The sequence below is a fragment of the Elephantulus edwardii genome, unplaced genomic scaffold, assembly GCF_000299155.1.
Source record: "Elephantulus edwardii isolate Elephantulus edwardi_28Jun2011 unplaced genomic scaffold, EleEdw1.0 scaffold00189, whole genome shotgun sequence".
Classification (NCBI taxonomy): Eukaryota; Metazoa; Chordata; class Mammalia; order Macroscelidea; family Macroscelididae; genus Elephantulus; species Elephantulus edwardii.
Window position 1 is genome coordinate 5404066 of NW_006399939.1, and position 22362 is coordinate 5426427.

At 38.2% G+C, this 22362-nt stretch overlaps 1 protein-coding gene across 1 annotated transcript in view; it reads right to left on the reverse strand.

The window, feature by feature from the left end:
* The window catches only part of HSD17B12 (hydroxysteroid (17-beta) dehydrogenase 12), a 76386-nt gene that overhangs the window by 22533 nt on the left and 31491 nt on the right, over positions 1-22362 (reverse strand). The window contains exons 3-4 of the mRNA XM_006896753.1: positions 21764-21839; positions 7363-7470 (exon numbers count right to left, since the gene is read on the reverse strand). Coding sequence (XP_006896815.1) covers positions 7363-7470; positions 21764-21839 — 184 coding nt within the window. The remainder of the gene's footprint in view (positions 1-7362; positions 7471-21763; positions 21840-22362) is intronic.

A 22362-nucleotide genomic window follows, 5' to 3' on the forward strand; every position in this document is an offset into this window, starting at 1 on the left:
TGCGGGCACAGAGATTTATTTACAGCCGACAGTTCAGAGATTTCAGGGTTCAGTGTGTTTTTACGGAGTCAGATATAACAAATGGGCTTGCGTATATCAGATGAAGATGGCACAGGGTCCGATGATCTTTCCTACAGTTACTAGAGTGTTCGCTGACTTGACGGCGCTTAAAACCACAGCGACATGAGTCAGAAGTTACTTGACTGCAACAGGTTGTGGTTTTTCTGGTTTATAGGCAAGAAGTGGTGCTAAGACTAGAAAAAATCGGAAAGAAAAACCATTTCTAGTGTTATGTAGCATAAAATCTGTAAAAAGAGAACAAGAACGGAATAATTTTCTCCTTTTAAGGGACAGGATGCCTAGAGGGCGTGTTCCGGAGAGCCTGCCCCAGTGAGAAACAAGAGGTGGCTGCTTTGTGGAGGCCAACAGGGTGCGGTTCTCTAAAAGTTCCCTGATACCATCCCCACCCCCACCCCACGCCAGCCCTGGTGCTGAAAGGCAGGGGTCAGTCATACACGAGACAAGACCATACAAATCCAAATTTGCAAATGGAAGGTATGAATATGTAATTAGACATATTATTTCGGTACGCAGATTTCCGAGGTTCTCTGCGATGACAACCCAAGGCAGAGCCAGAATAAAAAAAATTAAAATTAAAAAATTAAAAAACAGCTTGGAATGCAAGCTTGGATATCTTAACAAATCATGGTCTGGGATTTCCCTGACATCTGTAGGTCACCCACACTCTTATAAATTCAAGTTGATTTATTAATGGATCTTTATTAAGTTTTTCTACTGCTTCTTAATTATGGAATTTATAGTCCACAGTAAAAGCCAACATTTATCGAAGTTTTATTAGATGTCATGGATTATTATAAACTGTACATGTACACACACACACAGAGGTGGTGGTGGTCATTTGTGTTCAAGTCAGGACTCACTCATACTTGACTCTCCAGTGGGTTTTCAGAGCCTACAAATTACACAGAGAGATAGGGCCAATCCAGCTGGTAGATTTGAAGTTTGCCTTTGGGTTGGTAGTAGAATTCCTTACCACTAATGTGAACACACACGGAAGGCCTGAGGCCCCTCTACAACTATCGACATTTCTCAAAGTTCATTTCCAGAGGCAATATATATGTATATATCTCACAGACACATTATGTTTATTATCACAATAATCCCATTAGGTAGTTATCATCTTTTACAAATTGTAAATCTGTGGAGATGAAATAAATTTTCCTAGGTCACAGAGCAAAGTGAGGCTGGGATTCAAGGCCTAGAAACGTGAGAGTTTAGGCTTTCAATCAGCATGTGATTCAGAAAAACATAATAATTGGATAACAAACAAATCTGATAGCATTGTTTAATAAAACTGTAAAGCACTAGAAAAGATAAATTTTGGTAGCAAAAGACACTGAAATTATGATCAGCCGGCTAAAGCTTCTAAGAAATTGTAAACCTGATAGTAATAGTAACTTTTTCAATCGGCTAACAAAAGTAATAGCTCAAAAGAATTCAATTAAAGCTTCTATGTTTAGCCATAATCCAGTCATTTGTGGCTGAGATTCTCAAGACTATCTGCAAAATTCGGTCAAGATGACTTGAACAAGATCACTGAAACCTGTCTGAAAATCTGTAATTAAAACAGTATTTAATTAGGATTCATGACCATCTGAATAGGGACAGTATCTAAACATAATTAATAACAGCAGGTCTCAGTCCATTTTTATCCCGTTAAATAGATTCTTCACCCACCAGGAGGCCTAGGAATTGGTGCTAAAAAAGATCTGTCAACAATTAAGACAAAACCAGCTGAAGGTGAGGCTTTATGTTCACGTGACTTTGCTTCAACCATTTACAGAACTAGAAAGGAATAATTTTAATTTAAGTGTGAGAACTAGCAACATTTCAAGCATCTGTAAAAATGTAAACTATTCCCTACTACAAAAAGTATTCTTTCCAAAGTCAGTGCGAGAGAATAGCTTCAGAGTAAATCTTTTGCCAAAGTAGAGATTCAAGAAGAAAAATTCTTCTATATCAAGGTAGCTCTGGTGCCTTAATGGTAAGGAATTGTGCTATCAACCCAAAGGTACTTGGTTCAGACCCACAGCTGCTCCACGAGGATATTAACTGCCTCTGAAAACCCACTGGAGGGCCCGTTATGGGTCAGTTACCACTTGACAGTATCTCTCGCCCCATGTTTCATCTCTAAGGTACTTGTGTATCAAATTTCTTTCTAACCCATGGAAATATTAAAGCTGTGGTCTAGAATGCTAAAGAACACAATTATAAATATTTTTAAATTCAGGTTTTGGTTCAAAATGAACAGCAGCCAAGTTGACACCATAAACTTAACACGGACCCCGAGTCCAAAGTCGAGTCAAGGAAGAACACATTTCACACTGAGAACTGCAGTTAAAAAAACCCAAAAAACAAAACTAATACAATCACTTTAAAACAATATTTTAAAACCAAAATACATACACAGGGAAAAGAAAAAATGTTAAAACTAGGGTAGATCTTTCAGTTCTATGAAGCTAAGTACATGCCTAGGTCACACTAGCAATTTATCTTACAGTAGGCCATCGTTAATTACTTCATCTCTCTCAGATTCACAATCAACACCCTTGGCACCAACAGTCAGGAAATCAAAAGATGAGTCATACGGGGAAAATCTACAGTCAAGGATCTCTCCAGAGTGCTAAAGAGCAATAACAGTAGTCTAAAGACTAAGGTGCACCTGATCGCAGCCATGATTTTCTCATGATTATTGCTATGTATCTGAGAGCTGGACAATATCCAAGGATGACAGAAGAACCGATGCCTAGAACAGCTGTGGTTCTAGAGAACAGTCCTGAACATACCAGACAGATAAGAGGACAAACAGGTCTGTCCAGGAGAGGGTAAAACCAGGTTTTTTGAAACTCCTGTCTCATATACTTTGGGTATGTTTTCAAGAGTCAGTCCTTGGAGAAGAAGATCATGCTTGGAAGGGTGTAGGGTTAGCACAGGAAAGGAAGGCCCCGGAGGAGATGAATTGACCCAGTGACTGTGGCAATGGGGTCAGGTGTGTTGGAGATGGGAAGTTGACTTAGGAGAGGGCAAAGTTCAGAGCTGTTCATAGGTTGGCTATGAGTTGCCGTTAAATCACATGTGTTCTTTTCAGGACTTTATTTAAAAGATCTTTATTAGTTTCCCATTTGCTACCCATCAACTCCCTCTAATAAGAGATCACTTCAAAGTGCTATTCATGAGTATAGAGAAAAACCACCACTCTTTTCTAATAGCTATTTCCATAAACGGGAAATACAGTACAGCTCTTTCAGAAAAGGTGAACCCACTGTCATTTTACTTTGAGACATTAGGTGGCAGCAGTAACCAAAGAGCTGCGAGAAAGCTCTGGGAACTGTAAAAAAGGGAAAATAGGCTTTGGCTAAGAGTGATGATAGAAATATTTTCATTCTTAATCTCATTAAGAGTGGGTGTATGCAATGCCACTCTATATATTATGGAATTCATTACAGGATTCACCAAATCAAACAATAGTACCAGTTGTTCTCACATTACTTCAGATGGTTGAAATCCCTTTAGAAGGGCGACATTTTTAGATTAGCATTTAAAATCTGTTCACTAGTGAATTCTCTGCAATATTTAAAGGGAGGCATGAGAGACAGTTTAAGTCATTTTATTCCGTGACTTAAAAAAAATCCCTTTACTTGTGTAACTGAGCGTAACTTCTCTTGGAAAACATGGGATGCCCATCTAGCTACCACCACTGTGCCAACACACCCTACAGGACCATGCATGGTAATAAAACCTTTCTCAGCTTTTCACTTGATTCTAAGATTGGTAAGAACACCACAAAAGAGATGGGGCTGCTACAGAGACCAGAAATGAAAAAAGGGTGGGGTGGGCAGAGATGTTCTAATCAATGAACCCTAGGAGGGAAGGCCTCAGTGGGCGGGGGCTCAGTGAGTGGCTCTGTTCAACAGGCTTCCCATGCAAGCTTTAAAAATTAGTGTTGTTGCACACTCATGTTTATTGCTGTTCACAATAGCAAAGAGATGGACGCAATCCAAGTGCCTGTTAACAAATGGATAGTAAGAAAATCTATGGTGCATTCACACATCACACAACATGGGGAAGCCAGGAGAACATTATGTTGAGAGAAGTATCTCAGTCACAAAAGGACAAATACTGCATAACACTGGTGTTATAAAATAGGGCAGACATGCGGGTTGGGAAGAATAGGAAAATAGTGCATAGATAGTAAGCATTGTATTAGAAAAGATGAGGGGAAGAACTGTCCAAAAGGAATTTATGAGTAGCCATTGTATGTATGACAACAATCTGGAACAAGGGGAACATTGTGGAGTGGGCTAGGGGAGGGGTGAGCAAGAGAATGTGCAACAATGAATTTTTTTTTTAAGTTGGATTTGAATGACCCCAGAATATGCAGAGAGCTCGGGTGGCTTAGTAGTGGTAAGGAGTTGTATGCCATGTGGTTGTTCAAATCCACTAGCTGCTACATGGGAGAAAGATGTGCATTCTCCTCCCGGGTGATTTACAGCCTCTGAAAACCCGCTGGAGCATTACCTAGGAGTGGGTTCTGACTCACTGGGACATGACAACAACAGAATATGCACAGAGCCATCTTCAGCATTACAGAAATTCTAAATTACATACGTTCTTATAAAAAAATTTCATCACATTTTATACAAAAGAACATACACATGTAGAATGTGCTGTCTTAAATTCGTTTGCTGCTCCTGCTGACCTCACTGGATTTAGAACCCTCTCTCAAAAGCAGCTGCTATAGAGATAATGTCATTAGAGAATTAGATTTTTGTTATCTGGGCTGGACCTGAAGAAGCAGCAAAGAAAATAAACTGCTGGGGGGCGGGGCGGATCTATTGAGGCATCCACAAATATACGAATACAGATAACCGCACATAGATGGACTTTAGCCTGCTCCTTGTTCCAGGTGAATCAGAAACAAAAAATTAGCTCACTTCCAAAGACAGGTCCTAGGAGTAAGCTTCCAGTGTTATTAAAATAACAGGATAACTCAGCGCTCTTTCCTCTTAGTTACAACAAACTAGAAAATGTCAAGTTTACATTCCTGTCCCATTTGTAGTCAGATGCCCTAATCTAGTCCAGCACTCAAAAACTGGAGAAACAAAAAGCATATGAGAGTTCATTAACAAAGCTCAACAGCAAAAATCATTACCATGCTGTTATCTTTCAAAAGAATGAGAATTTGTTTAATGTAGACCTCCCTAAGAATGTAGATACAAATGTTGGGGAAGAAGGCCTCCTGTCTTTAGTTTTTGCAATAAAAGAGTATGGACCTCAGAGTTCAAAAGAATTCTGTTTCCCTTCTGGTTCTACTTCTAGGAAACAGCAAGAGACTCCACCCAGAAAATCTCAGATTCTGCGTTATACACACCATGAGGATAACAACTGAGGTCAGGGCAGCTGCTAACCAAAGGAGCTGTTTCCATGAGTTCAATTCATCTTAATTGCTCCACTACACTATTTCCTGCAAGTCAATCTTGTCTTACAGTCTATAGAGTTTGGGAAAGGATGCAAAGAAAAATTCCTTCTTTGCCTTATTTAACATATTGCTGTCGCTAGCACATGTTCATACTCTGACAGATGATATTTGGAAAACTGTGTAAAACATTTTGCCAACTTTACAGTTTTCATACACTTGTGAGAGGCAATTTCTAAATAAAAGAAAGTTTACAAGGCTTTACATTTGCAGTGCCTTTAATCAGAAATTGAAAATTGAGACGGCGTCAGGAACTACACAATAGAACATTCCATTTCCACTGTTTAATTATAAATTGCTGTGTAGGCCTCATTACAAAGCTAGATAAAACTTGCCATACAGAAACTTGGAAGACAGGCATGAGGAAAGGGAGGGTGCCAGGCGGTTGGCAGTTAAATCCTCCTAATGGGAAGAACATTTAGCAATTTCATGAATTATGGTTCTATTTACATTTCTGAAATCACAGCTAATTACCCAGTTTTAAGTTAAAGGTTCTGCTTTAATTAATACTATTAGTGGTTTACGAGTGAAAGAAAATACATTAGAATTTTAAAAGTCTTATGCTCACTTTAGAAATCCAATCTCAGTCAACGCATCTAATGGAACTATGAGGCCCTATACTTAGTCTGATGATGCTTCTGATGAGTTTTCTACTTTACAATAAACAAAGTCCATGATGCTAGTCTGCTTGTCATGAACAGCTACCCCAGCCGTCTTCTACCTCATTCCATACAAAGGAGGTTTCCAACCACCAATGAAAAGCATTGGGCACTGAGAGAATCTCATAATCCTTTCAAAGTAACATATCCTGAAGTGCAATAATTTCTCTATAGAAATTGTTCTTGAACCAAGATTCCTTGTCTAAGGGAACGAGCACCAAACGTCACACAGCTAATTACTAGTTGGTGGGACCCTGGAGAGTCCATGGGTGGTGAAAACAGCTACTAATCTAAAAGACATTACACTGGGAAAGTCTGTTGTTAGGGATTGCTCCAGAGTACTGAAGAGCAACAATGTCAGTCTGGAGACTAAGGTGTGCCTGATCCAAGCCATTGTCTTCAGTTACATGCTATGCATCAGAAAGCTGGACAGTGACGAGGTTAACAAGAACTTGGTCCTATTCCTACTTCCTAAATTTCTCTCTAGACACTTCTATGCATCTCCAATGACAATAAGTCACCACCAACCAATGTTTCATTGTGGAATACCTTACTGGTTTCCTCCTATCAGTTCAGCAATTGGTGGTTAGCAATTCTTCCACCTGAGAAAGGTGCGCTGGTGGCTACCAGAAAGCTCATCGGTTCAAATCCAGCACGTGCTCCTTAGGGAAAGAGGCACAATTTCCCCCTGTAAAGATCTACAGCCTCAAAGATGCCATGGAGGGTCACCAGCAGTGACGATGGACTCAATAGCAATAGGTTTACTTGTCTTAGTACAATTGACTCAGTCAGACAACAAAAAAGCAAGGAAAGGGAAGTGGCTGATGTGTCCTAAAACTAGAAAGGAGCTCTGGTGACCTAGGGGGTAAGGAACTGTGTTCCAAGGCCCAGTGATTCAAATCCACCAGCTGCTCTGTAAGAGAAAGATGAACACTCTCCTCCGATGCAATTTACAGCCTCTGAAAATGCAAGAGACTCAGGCCGGTTTGTTCATAAGGTCACTATGAGTTGTGCTTAACTCGACATCAAAAAACAGTAGTCATTTCACTAAGTGAGTATCTAACATTCAAAAAGGAAACAGGAAAGTCAGAATAAAAGGCAATCACAAACACAAAGAAAATCTATAAAAATGGTAAAAATACAAACCTAAAACACCAATTTCAAGACCTGCCAAGCCAGCACTGATTTTGTCATAAATATCTTCTGATGCAAAGTCAACAGCAATGGTCTTTGTTTCCACTTCGAATTTTTCTTCTAGAAGAAAAAACAAACAAAACAAAAATTAAGATGTGGCAATTAAAAGGAGAGATCATTTCATAACACTATCCTTCCCACTCTTTTCATTCAATCTGAAGTTTCGTCAAAGATAATATTAAGTAATCATATGACAAAATCAGCATAATACAGAGCTACCACAATAGTTTTTCCGTAATTCCAGTGGTGATAATTCAAGCGCAGGCTGCTCCAAAAACACTTCTAGAAATCACTGATGATAAATAGAAGAATTGATGTGTTCAAGAGGTGTTCTCAGTATCTACCTGATGGACAACTCTAAGATAACAGAGATATGTCTTAAAAGTACAGCCAGAGTGCTCCCTAATGGCAAAGCTTCTTAAATATTTTAGGCATATTGTTATGAAAGAGTATTTCTTGGAAAGGACATCATGCTTGGAAAGGTACAGGGCCAGCAAAATAGATGATTCAACCACATGGACTGACAGTGACCACAGCAATGGATGCAAGTGTGCCAGAACTGTTGACGGTGGCATAGGACAGGATGGGGTTCTTAAGACAACCTGAGTTGCAATTCAACGGCACCTAAAATATTTACAACCTCACAACATGTTATACAGCTGCAAACTCCTCAAATACATAGAACTTATTTTAATGCAAATGGATGTTTCATAATATTAGGAAGATTATGTTGTAAATTTTAAGTGATAAAAATTCCATCTTATTAAAATGAAAAGAAAATTAATGTAATCTTACATACATGTACTCTTAACATGGTAATAAAAGGAATGAGTGTAAGATCTTGACTAATAGTCACGATACTTAAAAATTGAAACTGAGGAAGAGACATTATTCGTAATCTAGGAACGGTCTGCTATTATGTATTTAAAAATAAAGATGTCATTTTGAGAACTGAGGTACATCCAACCCAACCCATGGCGTTTTCCATGGCACCACTTCATGTGCATGTGGAAGGTAGAAAATGATAGAATTAATGACTCTGAATCATGATATTTGCAAAGAATATTAAATATACTATGAGACAAAGGTGTCGTAGAAGTACAACCAGAATGCTCCTTAGAAACAAGGATGGTGCTCTGCCGGGAAAGGAGGGACAATCTCCTCCTGTACCAGTCAGATCCAATTTGATGGTACGCGCGCGCGCACACACACACACAAAATAAAAAGAAATTAAAAAAAAAAAAGAAACAAGGATGGGATGATTTCCTCTCATGTACTTTGGACATGTTATCTGAAGACACTAGTCTATGAAGGACAGGATGATTAAGTAGAGGGTAGGCAGAAAAAGAGGAGGAAGACCGTCAAGGAGAGGGGTAAACACAGTGGCTGCAATAAGGGGCTCAATGGTAAATGCATTTATGTGGATGGTACAGGAATGAACAATTTTTCATTGTGCTGTGCACTAGGTTGCTATAAAACTACCGCCTAGGTGGCACCCAACAACATTTTCATGGATGTTATAGTTCCATAATGCAAAAAGCCCCTTTACTATTTTTATGTCCTTCACCTATGTCCTATTGTTTTTCAAAAGTGTACTGGTCACCTTAACCTGTTTTCAGTTAAGACTACATCAAGCACTTTAATGACTCAATTTACAACGAATGACAATGCAGCATTCCCTCCAGGTTCTCCATCTATTAATGCATCATAGAAAAGTCAGTGGTTGCAAATTCTTAAAGAATTTTATTAGAATACTACACATTCTTAAAGAGAGCTCTTGTGGCAAGTTAAACTGTGAACTCAAAGGCTAAGAGTCTCTGGTGGTTCAAATCCACAAGTCATGTGCAGAAGACAATGGGCAGTCTCCCATTAAATAAAATAGTCTTATGTTTTTCATACTTTTATTCTGCTCATCATTGTTTTCATCTTTCAACAAACTGCCATTAAATTTAACTGTCTTTTTTGAAGAAAAAATGTTCTGCCTCGTAGTGATCCTATAGACAAAAGAATGACACACACTGCAGTCCTGTGTCATCCCCATGATCGTTGCTGTACTACTGGAGCCCATTGTTGTAGTCACTCTGTCAATCAATCCCAGTTAAGGGGCGGGGGGTGTGTTTTCAAGGATCATCTACATATCCAGCATGACGTTCTTCATAGACTCCTGATAATACATCTAAAGTACGTAAGATGAAGTCACGGCACTCTCCTTTCTAAGGAACATGCTGGCTGTATTTCTTCCAAGACAGATTTACTTTCTTTTGGCAGTCCATGCTATATTCAATATTCTTGCCAACATCATAATTCATCAACACAATTCTTCCCTCTTTGGTCATTGTCTAACTTTCATAGACATTTGCTCTCATTACTCACTCACTGTCCATGAGTTTGAACTCACTCTTAGCTGACCTTCCGCCAGGTTTCCAAGTCCTAACTGCGATTGCCTATCCTTCAAGAAGAGCTACTGGTGCATTTGAACCACCAGAGGTGATCTTCAGGTTAGCAGCACAAATTCTTACAGAACACACTATCAGTTTGCCTTCGACTGAGAATGGAGGGTTGAAGAAAGGCTGCAAGCTAAAAGAACAGAAACTGGAGAATGCATCAATGGTATCTTTACATTAGCACCACAATTTCCCTATGGACTACGTAACATATGTTGTTGTGATATATTGAGTACAACGCGCAGTAATCCTATGAATAACAGATCTGACCCCTGTTCTATCTACCCTCACCATCTGATACGCTCGAGCCCATTGCTGTGTCAGCCCATATCAGGCAACTAAAAATACTTTGGTTTGGATCAGGTGCAGCTCAGACCTCAAAATGGCATCTTTGCTTTATTAATACTTTCAAGGGGGCTTTTGCAGGTTTTCTTGATACAACACAGTGTTTGCAATAATTATCTGAAATCTTTGCCATCAATCTTTTCTCCATTGACCATGATGCTGTTTCTAGGTGTGAAGCTTCTAGGTCTAGCTGTGAAGGTCTAGCTGTGAAGCTTTTGTTTTCTTTGCCTTGAGGTGTAATCTACACTAAAGGCTGTCATCTTTGCATGTCCACAATGCTTCAAGGCCTCTGCACTTTCAGTAAGCAAGGTTGTGCATATTGCAGGTTAATGAGTCTTCCTTTTTCAGGTATTCCAGATTATCTGACCATTTGGCTCAACATACAGACTGAATAAAATGCAAACTCATTGCTTTGGTGTTGGGACCAACTCATCGCTATCCTCCAGCAGGTTTTTGGTGGTTGTAAATGACAGACGGAGAATGTGCACTTGTCTCCTGAGAAGCAGCTGGTGGATTTGAATTGGCAATGTCCTACAGTCTATGTCATGAAAGACTGAAAGAGTATGGCAAAAGGACACAGCTTTGACATACAGCTCTTGATTTAGAATAAAACAATATCCCCTTGTTCTGTTTCATCTATGTACAGATTTTGTATGAGTACAATTAAATGTTACAGAGTTTGTTCTTTGCAGAATTATCTATAATTTACTCTGATCTACACAAATCAAATGCCTTTGTGTAGCCAACAAAATACAAGTAAACATCTTTCTAGTGTTCTCTACTTTGAAACAAGATCCAGATGACATCAGCAATGATGTTTTCTAAGTATACTGTCACATCTTCTGCATACAGAGATAATTTTACCTCCTCTTTGCCAATTTGCCTCTTATTTCCTTCTCTTGTCTTACTGCTACCGCTAAGAGTTCTAATACAGTATTAAATAGATGTGATAGTAGGCATCCCTTCAAGTTTCTGTTCTCAAGAGGAACACCTTAAACTTCTCTCCATTGAGAACATTAGCATATATACTTTTTCCTGTGTTGAGGAAATTCCCCTCTAATCTTATTCTGTTGAGTGTTTTAATCAGGAAAGCATGTTGGATTTTGTCACAGACATTTTCTTCATCAATTGACAGGATCATGTGGTTCTTGTTTTACACTTTGTTAATATGATGAATTGCACTGATTGTTTTTTTTTATGTTGAACCATCCTTGCATACCTGTTATGAATCCCGCTTGGTCATGGTGTATTGATTTGATGTATCATTGGATTCTATTGGACAGGATTTTTGCATCTATGTTCATGAGAGATTTTATCCTATAATTTTCCATTTTGGTGGTGTCTTTACCTGGTTTTGGTATCAAGGATATGTTTGCTTCATAGAGTCTGGGAGAATTCCATATTTTTCTATTTTTTGAAATAGTTTATCTAGAATTGGTGACAGTTCTCTGAATATGTGATAAAATTTACTTGTAAAACCATCTGGTCCAGGGATTTTTGGGCTGGAAGCTGTTTAATTACCTTTTCAATTTCTTTTCTAATGGTTCTGTTCAGGTGTTCAACTTTGGTTTGGTAGGGTATTTTTCTAGGTATGTCCATTTCCTCTAGGTTTTCATATTTGTTTGAGTATAATTTTTAATATTCCACTGTTAACAAAATAAAGGTAAACAATCCAATTGAAAAATTGATATGAATAGACCCTTCACCAAAGACATTCAGATGGCCAAACAAAACACATGAAATATTCAAAATCCCTAGCTCTAAGAGAGATGCAAATCAACACAACTATGAGATATCAGAACAGCAAACAAATGCGCTGAGAAAATGAAAATAATTAAAAGCAAAAAGTAGTGTTTCCATGTCATTTTTTTAAAGGCCAAAAGGAAAAGCTAAGAAATCAAAATGCAAACAACAAAAATGCAAACATCTAACAGAATCCAATGTCATGAAAAACTTAAACTACACTATTTCTGTCTGTTCAACCCAATTAAATATTTCAATGTTCTATAGAGGGAAAAATCCTTTTATTAGGCATCAATACATGAACATAATGCTTTTATTTCACACCTAAAAGTGGTTTTTAACTGCTACACAAATCTGTTTAATTTCCAGTTATCTAATGGGTTGCATTTAATTAAAAGTGGCATTATTGTTTTAAGGCATTTGGGGGGAAAAGTACAAACTATTTTAAACATCGAGCAGGATAAAAAACTTCATATTTCTTAATAAATTCCTGAATCTCTTAAAAATGGCTTACAAGCTTTGATTTCTCCCTCCAAAGTAATTCATAAAAATCTACCACCCTAAAGAAAGCTCATTCATTAAAAGATAAGAGACAGTCCATCCACATTCCCATGCTTTCCTCACGTCATTCAGGAATATAAGACCATAAACAGGCTATTTGTTTTTTTTAAGTATATTAATATAGCTAAGAGTCTGCACATCAGGACTTTATTTTCTTCATCTACCATAAGCAATCACATTACATAAAAATCCCAGAGGCAATGTTGCTATGTAAAATGATAATTTAAGTAACATTAAGCCCTTTCTTGCAGAACTCATCTTGTAATTGTATCAGGAGTAAATTCAATAAATAACACTGTAGCACTATGTGTGAAATGGTGATAGAAGATAGGGCCAAAAAATTACAAGCATATTTTAATTCATGATTTGCTATGCGTCTGCTAACATTTGAAAGAATAAAACTTACAAGAGAAAAAAAATGGAAAATTTTGCAACTGCTGTTCTATGTAATGGAGTAATTCAAAACATACTTTGTCTCCAACAGCATTAACAAGAACTTTAAAAGGTACCTTTGGTCTCACATTATTAACCACTTACCACTAGGGACTAAGCCAAATGGAGAAAAACTTCTAGGTGAACCAATCTACAAATACCTTACAGCCTGGACATTTTTAAAAACATTTCAGCAAGTTCGTATGTCCACATATAGTAAATGTCTGTAGGCATGTGTATGTATTTATATGGAGGGTTAAAATTCAAAAAAGGAGGTGAGCTCTGGTGGCCCAGTGGTAGGAAACTGCACTGCAATCCCAGAGGTGTGCGGTTCAAATCCACCAGATGCTCTGCTGAAGGAGGAACAATTGCCTCCTGTACCAGTCAGATCCAATTTGACGGTACACACAAAATTATAAAAATTTCAATCAAGGAACCAAAAATGACAATGTAAAAAATGAAGAATGAGATTTACACTCTTGGCAGATGTTTTTTTTTAAGGTGGAAGTACACAAAAATAAAGAAGTGTTAACTCTGAGTATACTACTGGATTTGCTACATCATCTTCAGAAATATATTTGATATCTCTTTACCAAAAGTAACAGAAATGCCCCCAACACAAGGTGAGTGTGTATAAGGTAGCTGAAAGCATCACCACTTGGGTAAAATGGACCTTAGTGATCAAAGTGACATCGCTGCTCTTTAAATTAACTAAACTAAAACCAAGCCACTGCCTTCCAGCTGAGTCCAACTCATCGTGACCCTCCAGGAGGAGATGGTCTCATCTTTTTTATAATTTTTTTCAGTCTCATCTTTTAAAATAAAAAAATGGCTGACGTTTAGGTGCCAAACTTTTGGTATAACTACCCAGCGTGGTATGTACTATACCACCAGGGGTCCTTTGACATATAACAACATATTTAAATATATTAATGACACACGTACTTCTAGATTGAAGGAGCCAAACCCAAAAGAATACACTGTATTACACCACATATATAAAGTTCCAACAAGTCAAAGTCAATTGCAGTGACTTAGATTAAACAGTGGCGGCAACAAAGGGTTAAGCCAGCAGCCGTTGTGCAGATGGCATGGCAGTGGGCAGTGTCTCATTCTGTGGCACAGAGAGCTGCCATGAATCTGTGCTGGTGTGATACCACCTAATATTAGAAATTAAGACAGTGACTACCTTGTACAATATGGACTACAGAAGGAGTAGAAATGAGGGGGGAGGAGGAAGGTTTCAGGGTTGGAAGGAATGATGCTGTTTTAAATGTGAGGATACCTGAGACTTCACTTGGTCATCTTTACAAAAGGAATTTCTTAAACATGAATGTTCTCCCAAATTATGTGCAGAGTGTGTTTTCTAAACTATGTGTTTGAACATGATTCAATGGCGTTCTGGAGCATGGTTCACTATGGTGCTAATCCACAGTTGCGCATCGCATCTGTGGCGGTTCAAATCCTCCAGCAGCTCTGTGGGAGAAGGATGGGCAACCTTTTCCTGTGTAGTTCACAATCTTCAAAACCTAATGAAAGGTCGCCGGATGCTGGAGCTGATTGGACAGCAATGAGCTAAACGGAACATGATTCTAGTTGTTCCACAAAAGGGGTTTAATATTTTAAAATACGTTCTTCAGAGTAATTGCATCTTTTGATTTTTGTTTAAACAGAATAAGACCATAAATGTTGATTCCACTAGCTTATTGTCATTAAATATTCATTCTTGTTTTTTTTAAATATCAGGAATAAACTTATGAAAATTCACCTTGGTTTTAGTCTAGTCAGATAACAAAGAATATGTCATTTAAATGAGTTGATGTGCAGTTATTTTAAAGATGATAATAAAAAAAGATTGGCATTTAACAAACATGATGTACTTATTAATGGTTAACTAAGGCTATAAAAACCATAGACTATGGACGAAAAGAATCAAGTTAAATTTCAATTAATCATAAAAGACCAAAGGGTATCACCTGCCCGGGATAACTCAGAAGGAAGAGAGAAAAGAGACCAATGGAAACAGGACGCACACAGAGGAAGTAGGAAGAGTGCTACAATGGGGGGATTTAATCAATGTCATAAAACACAATGTACAAACTGCTGAATGAACAGGCAATTTTCTCTGCAAACTTTCAACCCAAACACAATAAGAAATTCACTAGGAATAAAGTTTCAAAGTAATTGCATTCCATGAGGAAAAAGCCACCAAGTGGTAAATAGCACTTATATAAAGCTACTGAACTCTAGAAATGTTTCAGAGAACATGCCTTCCTACAAATTCTTCTATAGCTTAAGACTGTACTCCAAATTACAATTATCTACTTAAAACAACCAATAATTTAAAAGTGAGAGGAGAAATACCAATCATCTACTTAAATGGGCTCATTCAGAACACTTTGGTCCCACTTCTCCCAACCAAATAAAATTCATACAAAAGTCACTGAACCATCAATAATCCAATTGGAAAGACCACTGGCTGTTTCAAAGAAACCATGCAAACATAGGCAAGTGTCTTAATTAAGAGGCACAGTGAGTGTCTTACCATGGAGCAGCGCCCTCCCACATGCCTGATGCCAGCTGTGGAAAGGCAACATTCAAGCAGCTGCCTTAATTGGCGATGCAGACCAACACATGCTAATTTGGCTGGGCCAACTAATTGGTAGGTATGCTACATTTCTAACAAAATATCCACCCATATTACAGATGTTGTTCTCCATCTGAGTAAACGATTGGTAACAAACAGTAATGAAGTTGAAATAAGCTACACTTGGTGAAGATTGTTCAGTTGGAGAGCTTTTCAGCAGGATCCCACATTAACTAAGAAAACCACATGAGCCAAAATAGGAACATATGCTGAATTCCAAAAGTATCTTTCTGTGCAGGATTAAGAATACCAGGTTTCACAACAGTGCTTCAGTTACCAGAACAGATACAATGAGGTTCTTGTTCTCTGTAAAATCTACTGTAGACTAGGCAATCACAGAAATGTAGGAAAAGAATATATTCAAGAGAGACTTATCACGGTGAAAAGGAATGGGGACTGTACTTACAGCCATGTGACATAAGAGACAAACTTCCCTAAGTAATTGAGCGAGCAAACAGCAAATCCATAATAATGCCGAATAACGATGTAATTTTGTCATTCAACTCTTGAACTTAAAACGACTCTAACGGGATCGTATGCAGTAATAAATGCTTGTTTAAGAAGGGAAAGTTTTCTGATGCTTTAAATGTGTCAGTCTGTTCAGAAAAATCTTTTACACAGAAAGTAAAGCAAAAATAGTGAGAGTTTAAGCCATTCAAGTGGACATTAGGCTATTAAATAAGTTATAACACTAATGGCAACTTTTGAAACACTGCTAATGATTTGTAAAAACACAGAGATAGATAGATTCACTGTTGCACATTTTCCTCACTTCTCCAGCATACAAGAATCTTAAGCTTCACAACATATTTACTCTTAATTAACTAATGAGCATTCTTGGCCAAATTATAATTTTGCTTGATCATTTTAACCTTAAAAATGAAATAGCAATATGTCTTCTCATGTTATTGCAGTATAACATATACACATTAACACATCATTCTCTAGATTTTTAATTTTTTACCTGTTAGATTTATTACTACTACTTCCGCAAATATTTTAAAGTTAAGTGCTGTCCTTTATGAACTTGGAGGCAGCAAAGCAAATCATTTGAGCTATCATTTTTTTAAACCACCGATTATTTACATGGGAGATCATTTACATGGTGAAAGATTTCAGAACTTCAGTGGAATGGGCAGCTCCATGTGATGCCATTTCAGTAGTGATTTATTTCTGTTTACATATTTCAACAAAATGTCACCATCTCTAAAGAAATAATCCATGTCATGTCGTCGATCTCTGGTGCCTTCATGTTTGAGAAGAACTTTGTCTCCAACGTTCACACTTATTGGCTGAGTCTCTCCACTCTTTCCTTTAGATGCAAATCCAACTGCTAGTACTATTGCTTGCAAATTTTTCCTTGAGATTTTCCTGGAAATGTAATGCCTCTTCTGGTTAGTTTCAGCTCCACTCCTTCCTACCAATACCTGGTCAAAGAGAGGAAGAGACTTTCGACAGACCCGTCCTGACATGACTCTGGTCATTGCAGCTTGCATGCTTTTCCCGCTATGCTACGCTGCCACAAGGAGACAGAGCCACAACCCGGCCCTGGAGCCCTGTGAACCTTTCCATTGTGTAAACTTTCTGATACCATCTCACTGACCAACTGGGTATCAATAATGATTCTGCAATATTAACTAAAATATAAATTCTGTGAGTCTAAACCACAATATTAGTATATTATCTTAGATGAAGAGCCATGTTGTTGCCACAATGGCTTTATACAGTATTTATCCTTATGAAAATGAGTTCAGTCTTCAATGTTATATAGTATTTGACAAATCATTCGTCCTTGGTGCTGCATAGTATTCCACTGCATGAATGTATATTTTCTCAATCCATTCATTTGGATATTTGAGCTGTTTTCATTTTCTTACTATTACTGATAGTTATTACTATTATGAATAATGCCCCTATGAACATAGGTGTACACATCTCCATTCATGGTTCACTTCTTGGGGTATCTCCCCATATCTGTGTTCAGCTTTTTAAGGAAACACCAAACTGCCTTCCACTGTACCATTTTACAATCCCAACTTGTTCCAGTAAATTTCATTGTGCCCCTGCTACTGGAGTGAGATGGTATCTCACTGTTTTGATTTGCATGTCAGTCATTTCAAGCATTTCCTCATCTGTCTTCTTGATCTGTTGGTCAGCCGAATATGTTCCTTTGTCAAGATCCCTTTCATGTCTTTGTCTATTTTGTTCTTAGATGACCAGTCTTTTTCTTGTGGAGGCTCTGCAGTATTCTGTAAACTTGCAGTATGAACGTCTTTTCTTCTTTCAGTCAAATGGGAGGGTGGGGGAAGTACAGGTGATAGCTTAACTTGCTAAACTGAGTCTAAGAATTTTACTTGAAGTGTCAAGTTAGGCCAATTCAATTACCTTGTGCAACTCTCTTTTCCCCTCTGACTGGATTCTAACTGATAAAAAAAATTGATACCAGGGGGTGAGATGCTAAGAAATAGAATCCAAAGAGAGAAAGACAGGATTCTTACACTGGTTTTATTGTCTTAAGACTTGAATGTGTTTGCTATGCTTTTTTTCCAATAGGCAACAAACTGTTAGAGACCACCACAATTAATCAAATTAACACCTATAGCTGACCTACTAAGTGGTACCACAGGGGACCAAGTTACTCTGGCAAAAACGATCCAAAAGTATGGCATGGCATGGCATGGCTGCTTCTGAATATACTGCAACACAAACATGAAAAGAAAATGAAGTGCTCAGGTCTTTCAAGTAACATTTACAATCAGAAAATGGGAAGAACTGGCTACCTTAAGGTACCTGATTCCTTACGGTCACAGAGTTCATCTTGGAGAGCACCAGCCACTGATCCAGGTGTGGAGTTAGATTCATCCGGGACTACACTGAATGAGGAAGTGTGGGACTGGGTTGGGATGAGGCTATCTGGGTGGGTTCAGGGAAACCTGAGGAAGTAGTCGGCTCTCCTGTAACTTTTCCTGGCTTGAAAATCATTGGAAAACCTCCATCAGAACTGCTGGGATGGTTTTCTTGCAAAATTATACCTTTTCACCTTGCGATCCAGTCCACTGAAACATCCCTTTTGTCTGAGGACTAGGGTTAGATCTCAAATTTCTCTGGGAAACACATGAAGTCTGACCCAGGAAATAATAGTTCATAAACCAAAAGAAGCTCTGGTGGCCTAGTGGCAAGAAGCTGTGCTGCAATCCCACAGGCACATGGTTTGAGGCCACCAACCGCTACATGGGAGAAGGAAGTGCAATCTCCACTGGCCAGAGGATCAGCTATGGGTTTTCCAACTCTCTGGTATACAACACCAAAACAGTGTAATAACATTGGAGAATGCAAGTGGAATGGATTCTACGAGTGGTCGATTTAAGAAAGCAGAAAGTAACATCAGGCCATGTGTCCCACCCCTTCCTAATTTGAGTTGTTTACCAGGGGCTAAAAATTTAATGCTTAGCTCCTAAGCTGGAAGGTGCTGAATGTGGTGGTGGTGGTCCTGTTGTGTCTTTTAAGTCGGAAGTGACTCAGCTGACCAGTGTTTTTAAAGGCTGTAAATCACATGAGCAGAGTGCCCATCTCCTGCAGAGGAGTTGGTGGATTCAAACCATGTGCCTTTGAGTTGGTGGTGCAACTCCTTACTCACCAGGCTACCCGAGGCCCCTAAGTTAATGTCACTAGCTAAAACTTTTAGATTCCAGAATAGCCTACATTTACTGAGATTGGGAGGACAGATGTTGCTGGTATAATACAGAGGAAGGAATCTAAAGCCTTAAGGAAACAGAAGTGCTAAGTATATTTATGGCATGTAACTTTATACATCTCTCTCCCACGACAACTCTCTGCATCCATCCTGTTCACCACTGTTTCTCCTCTGGCAGTACCCGGCTCACAGAGCTCAATAAATAAGTGCTAAAGGTATAAACAAAGAAACGCAGAGTACCTTTGTCTTTGTCAACTTTAAATCCTGGTCCTTCCCGCTCCTAGAATAGATATGTTTATGAAAACCCAGAGATGGTTTACATCCGAGTCGAAAACTTGTCCTAGCCTATAAATTTCTGTGTATTCCCTCAGCTGAGAGCATGGTGGCAGGGTCACCTTTCCCCATCCAATTTATATTATACGCGGTCAAATGTTTTACAAAATTTTCAACCAGGAAAAAAAAGTCCTGATACTAAAAGGTCAATTCAGTGCCTTCACCATCTGTTTCTTTGTGAAAATATTTGAACGGGAACCTGTCTTTCCTCCGAATCACATTACCAACCCTAGTCACATGTCACCTCACACCACAAGTTAAGCAAATTTTCAAACGTCATTAAAGTATATCCTCTGAGGCGCTGAGCAGTCTCAGCACAGGCTAGTGCACATGCTGAAAGACAGTCACGGGCAGCACTGTCCTCGCTCCCAAATCACGTACATGGCAAATTCACTATGTCCCAGGGAATAGGCATTTTCAAAGTGAACACTCAAAAGTTTGAGATCCAAGCAGTATGTTAAGTTTGCCTACTATCTAAGGAACTACCTCAGATTCATTAGCCTCTCAGTTTCCCTCAAAGTGGCACTTCAGCAAAACTATAAACTCTTGTATGTCTTAGACCACCGGGGTTGCCTTTAATTAAGTGACGTCTTGAATGCATAGCTATATACCACATGCTCATCTTCATATATCTATATCTCCACTTTTAGTTGCCTTTCTTAAAAAAAAGTACTGGTTAGAAGAGATTTAACACAATAAAAGCAAGCTACAGATGAAGATCTGTTTATCACCAAAAGATAACATGTACCTACGTGTTATCTGTCAGGCAGGAACAGCTCTGGCTTGAAGAGAAACAGTAACAAAAATATTTACGTCACAGATGTTGAGAGGATAAAAGATACTATACGTCGGAGCATTGTGGAACTATTGGCACTAAGCTGTAGTATTCTAACAAAATTCAGTAGACTCAACAGCATATATAAACATTTTTAAAATCTAGTAGTGTCTTCTCACATGAAAGAACTGAGATAGTTGGTTACTGAGAAAAGCCAATGAAAGTAAGAAATCGTGTTGGTATGTGTCAGGGAGCTGACTCCCAACTGGTAGCTCTGTGAACAACAGAACAAAACCAGATTGGTCCTGAGCCAGGAAGTCTCATCGTTCTTCCCTCTACACAGCAACTTGGCCGAACTTGTTCCCAACTGCTCTGGTTTGTTCTCTTGGCAATCCATGGCATATTCAAAATTCACCAAAACCACCTTTCTTTGGTCTTCTTTATTCATTATCCAGCTTTCACAAGCACATGAAGCAAGTGATGACACCATAGCTGGGTCAGGCATACTTCAGTACTTAAACTGGAATCCTTATGTTTGACTTTGAAGAGGTCCTTGATAGCAGATTTGCCCGGTGCAAGGAGCCTCGATTTAAAAAAAAAAAAAGGAGCCTCGATTTTTTTTGACAGTGATTACCTCAAGTATTGAAGGGGGATTTCTGGTGTCAAAATCGATAGGAAGTTGGTGGGTCAAACCGTTAGCAGTTAAAAAATATTGCTCACATAATTCAGGTCGAAGTTCAAAATAGCTCTTCTGTCACTGGTGTAAATTCTACCTTTTGTATTCTTTTCAACTTCTGCGCTAGCCATTTTTCATTACTGTAAAGCCACCTGTCAGGACTGCTGGCCTGTGGTCTCTACAGAAGCCCACTGTCAGGTTTTTCCTCCTGCGAAGCTGATGCATTTGAACAGACATGTTGGTTAGAAGCTCAGCACTTAAAACATTGTGCCACCAGGGTTCCATATTAGACCTTTACAGGCTGTGACCTCAGAGTAAAAAACCATTCAAGAATATGGAAATGAAGCAATGGCAAAGAATTCAGACACATGCACAACATGAAAGAAATTACAGTGTTTGGCTTCTGATGGTATCAAACTGAGTCACCACAAGACTTATATATATTTATTTATAATAAATAAATCATATTAAATAAATATTATTTATATAAGACATATCACAATAAGACTCAATTAAATTTATTAAGTTGATAGTATAGCTTTAAAATCTCCTATTAATACCATGAAAAAGCAGTATTCCAAACTATAAGTCTATAAATCATCATCAGTGTTCTGTATCTCACTTAAAACATTAAGCTTGTATCTATTTTTATTATCATGGGAGAGAGACAGACAGGCACAGAGACAGTGATGTCAGAACTTACTGATTTCACTGGAAACCTGGTTCAGTTTATCCTGGGATCTGCTGATAAGGACGACTTTCATTCCACGCTTTGCTAACTAAAATAAAAAGAGACCAAGCAGTTCAATCACACCTGTACAGTTCATTTGAAAAGAGATCAGATACATGCCCATTTTAAGAAATACACAATATGACAATTAAATTAGAAAATAAGCCTCGGGATAATGACCAGTCCAAAAGAAACACTTATAAAAGGATTCCCCATTGAGTGCCTTTAAGCAAGCATTTAAATGTAGCAAGGGAGGGTTGCAGGAAGAAGGGGGCTTTTACGTTTCATTTTGTGCCTTTACATACTGTATTTTTAAAATCAGATTTATTACTGTTGTAATTTAAAAATCTATTGGAAAAAATTTCAGGAGGTGGTCTTGGACTGCATAACAAAAGGAAATACAGTTAAAAAGTTAAGAATTTCTTAAAATCCAGACAATTTAAAAATTTAGAATTATGCTATATAGACAATCCAAAAAATTTGGAAATATTAACGGAATAAACTAGTAAGTTTCCAGAACACTTCCTATACATATGCTTAGCACTGTGTATAAAAGATAAAATAGATTTACA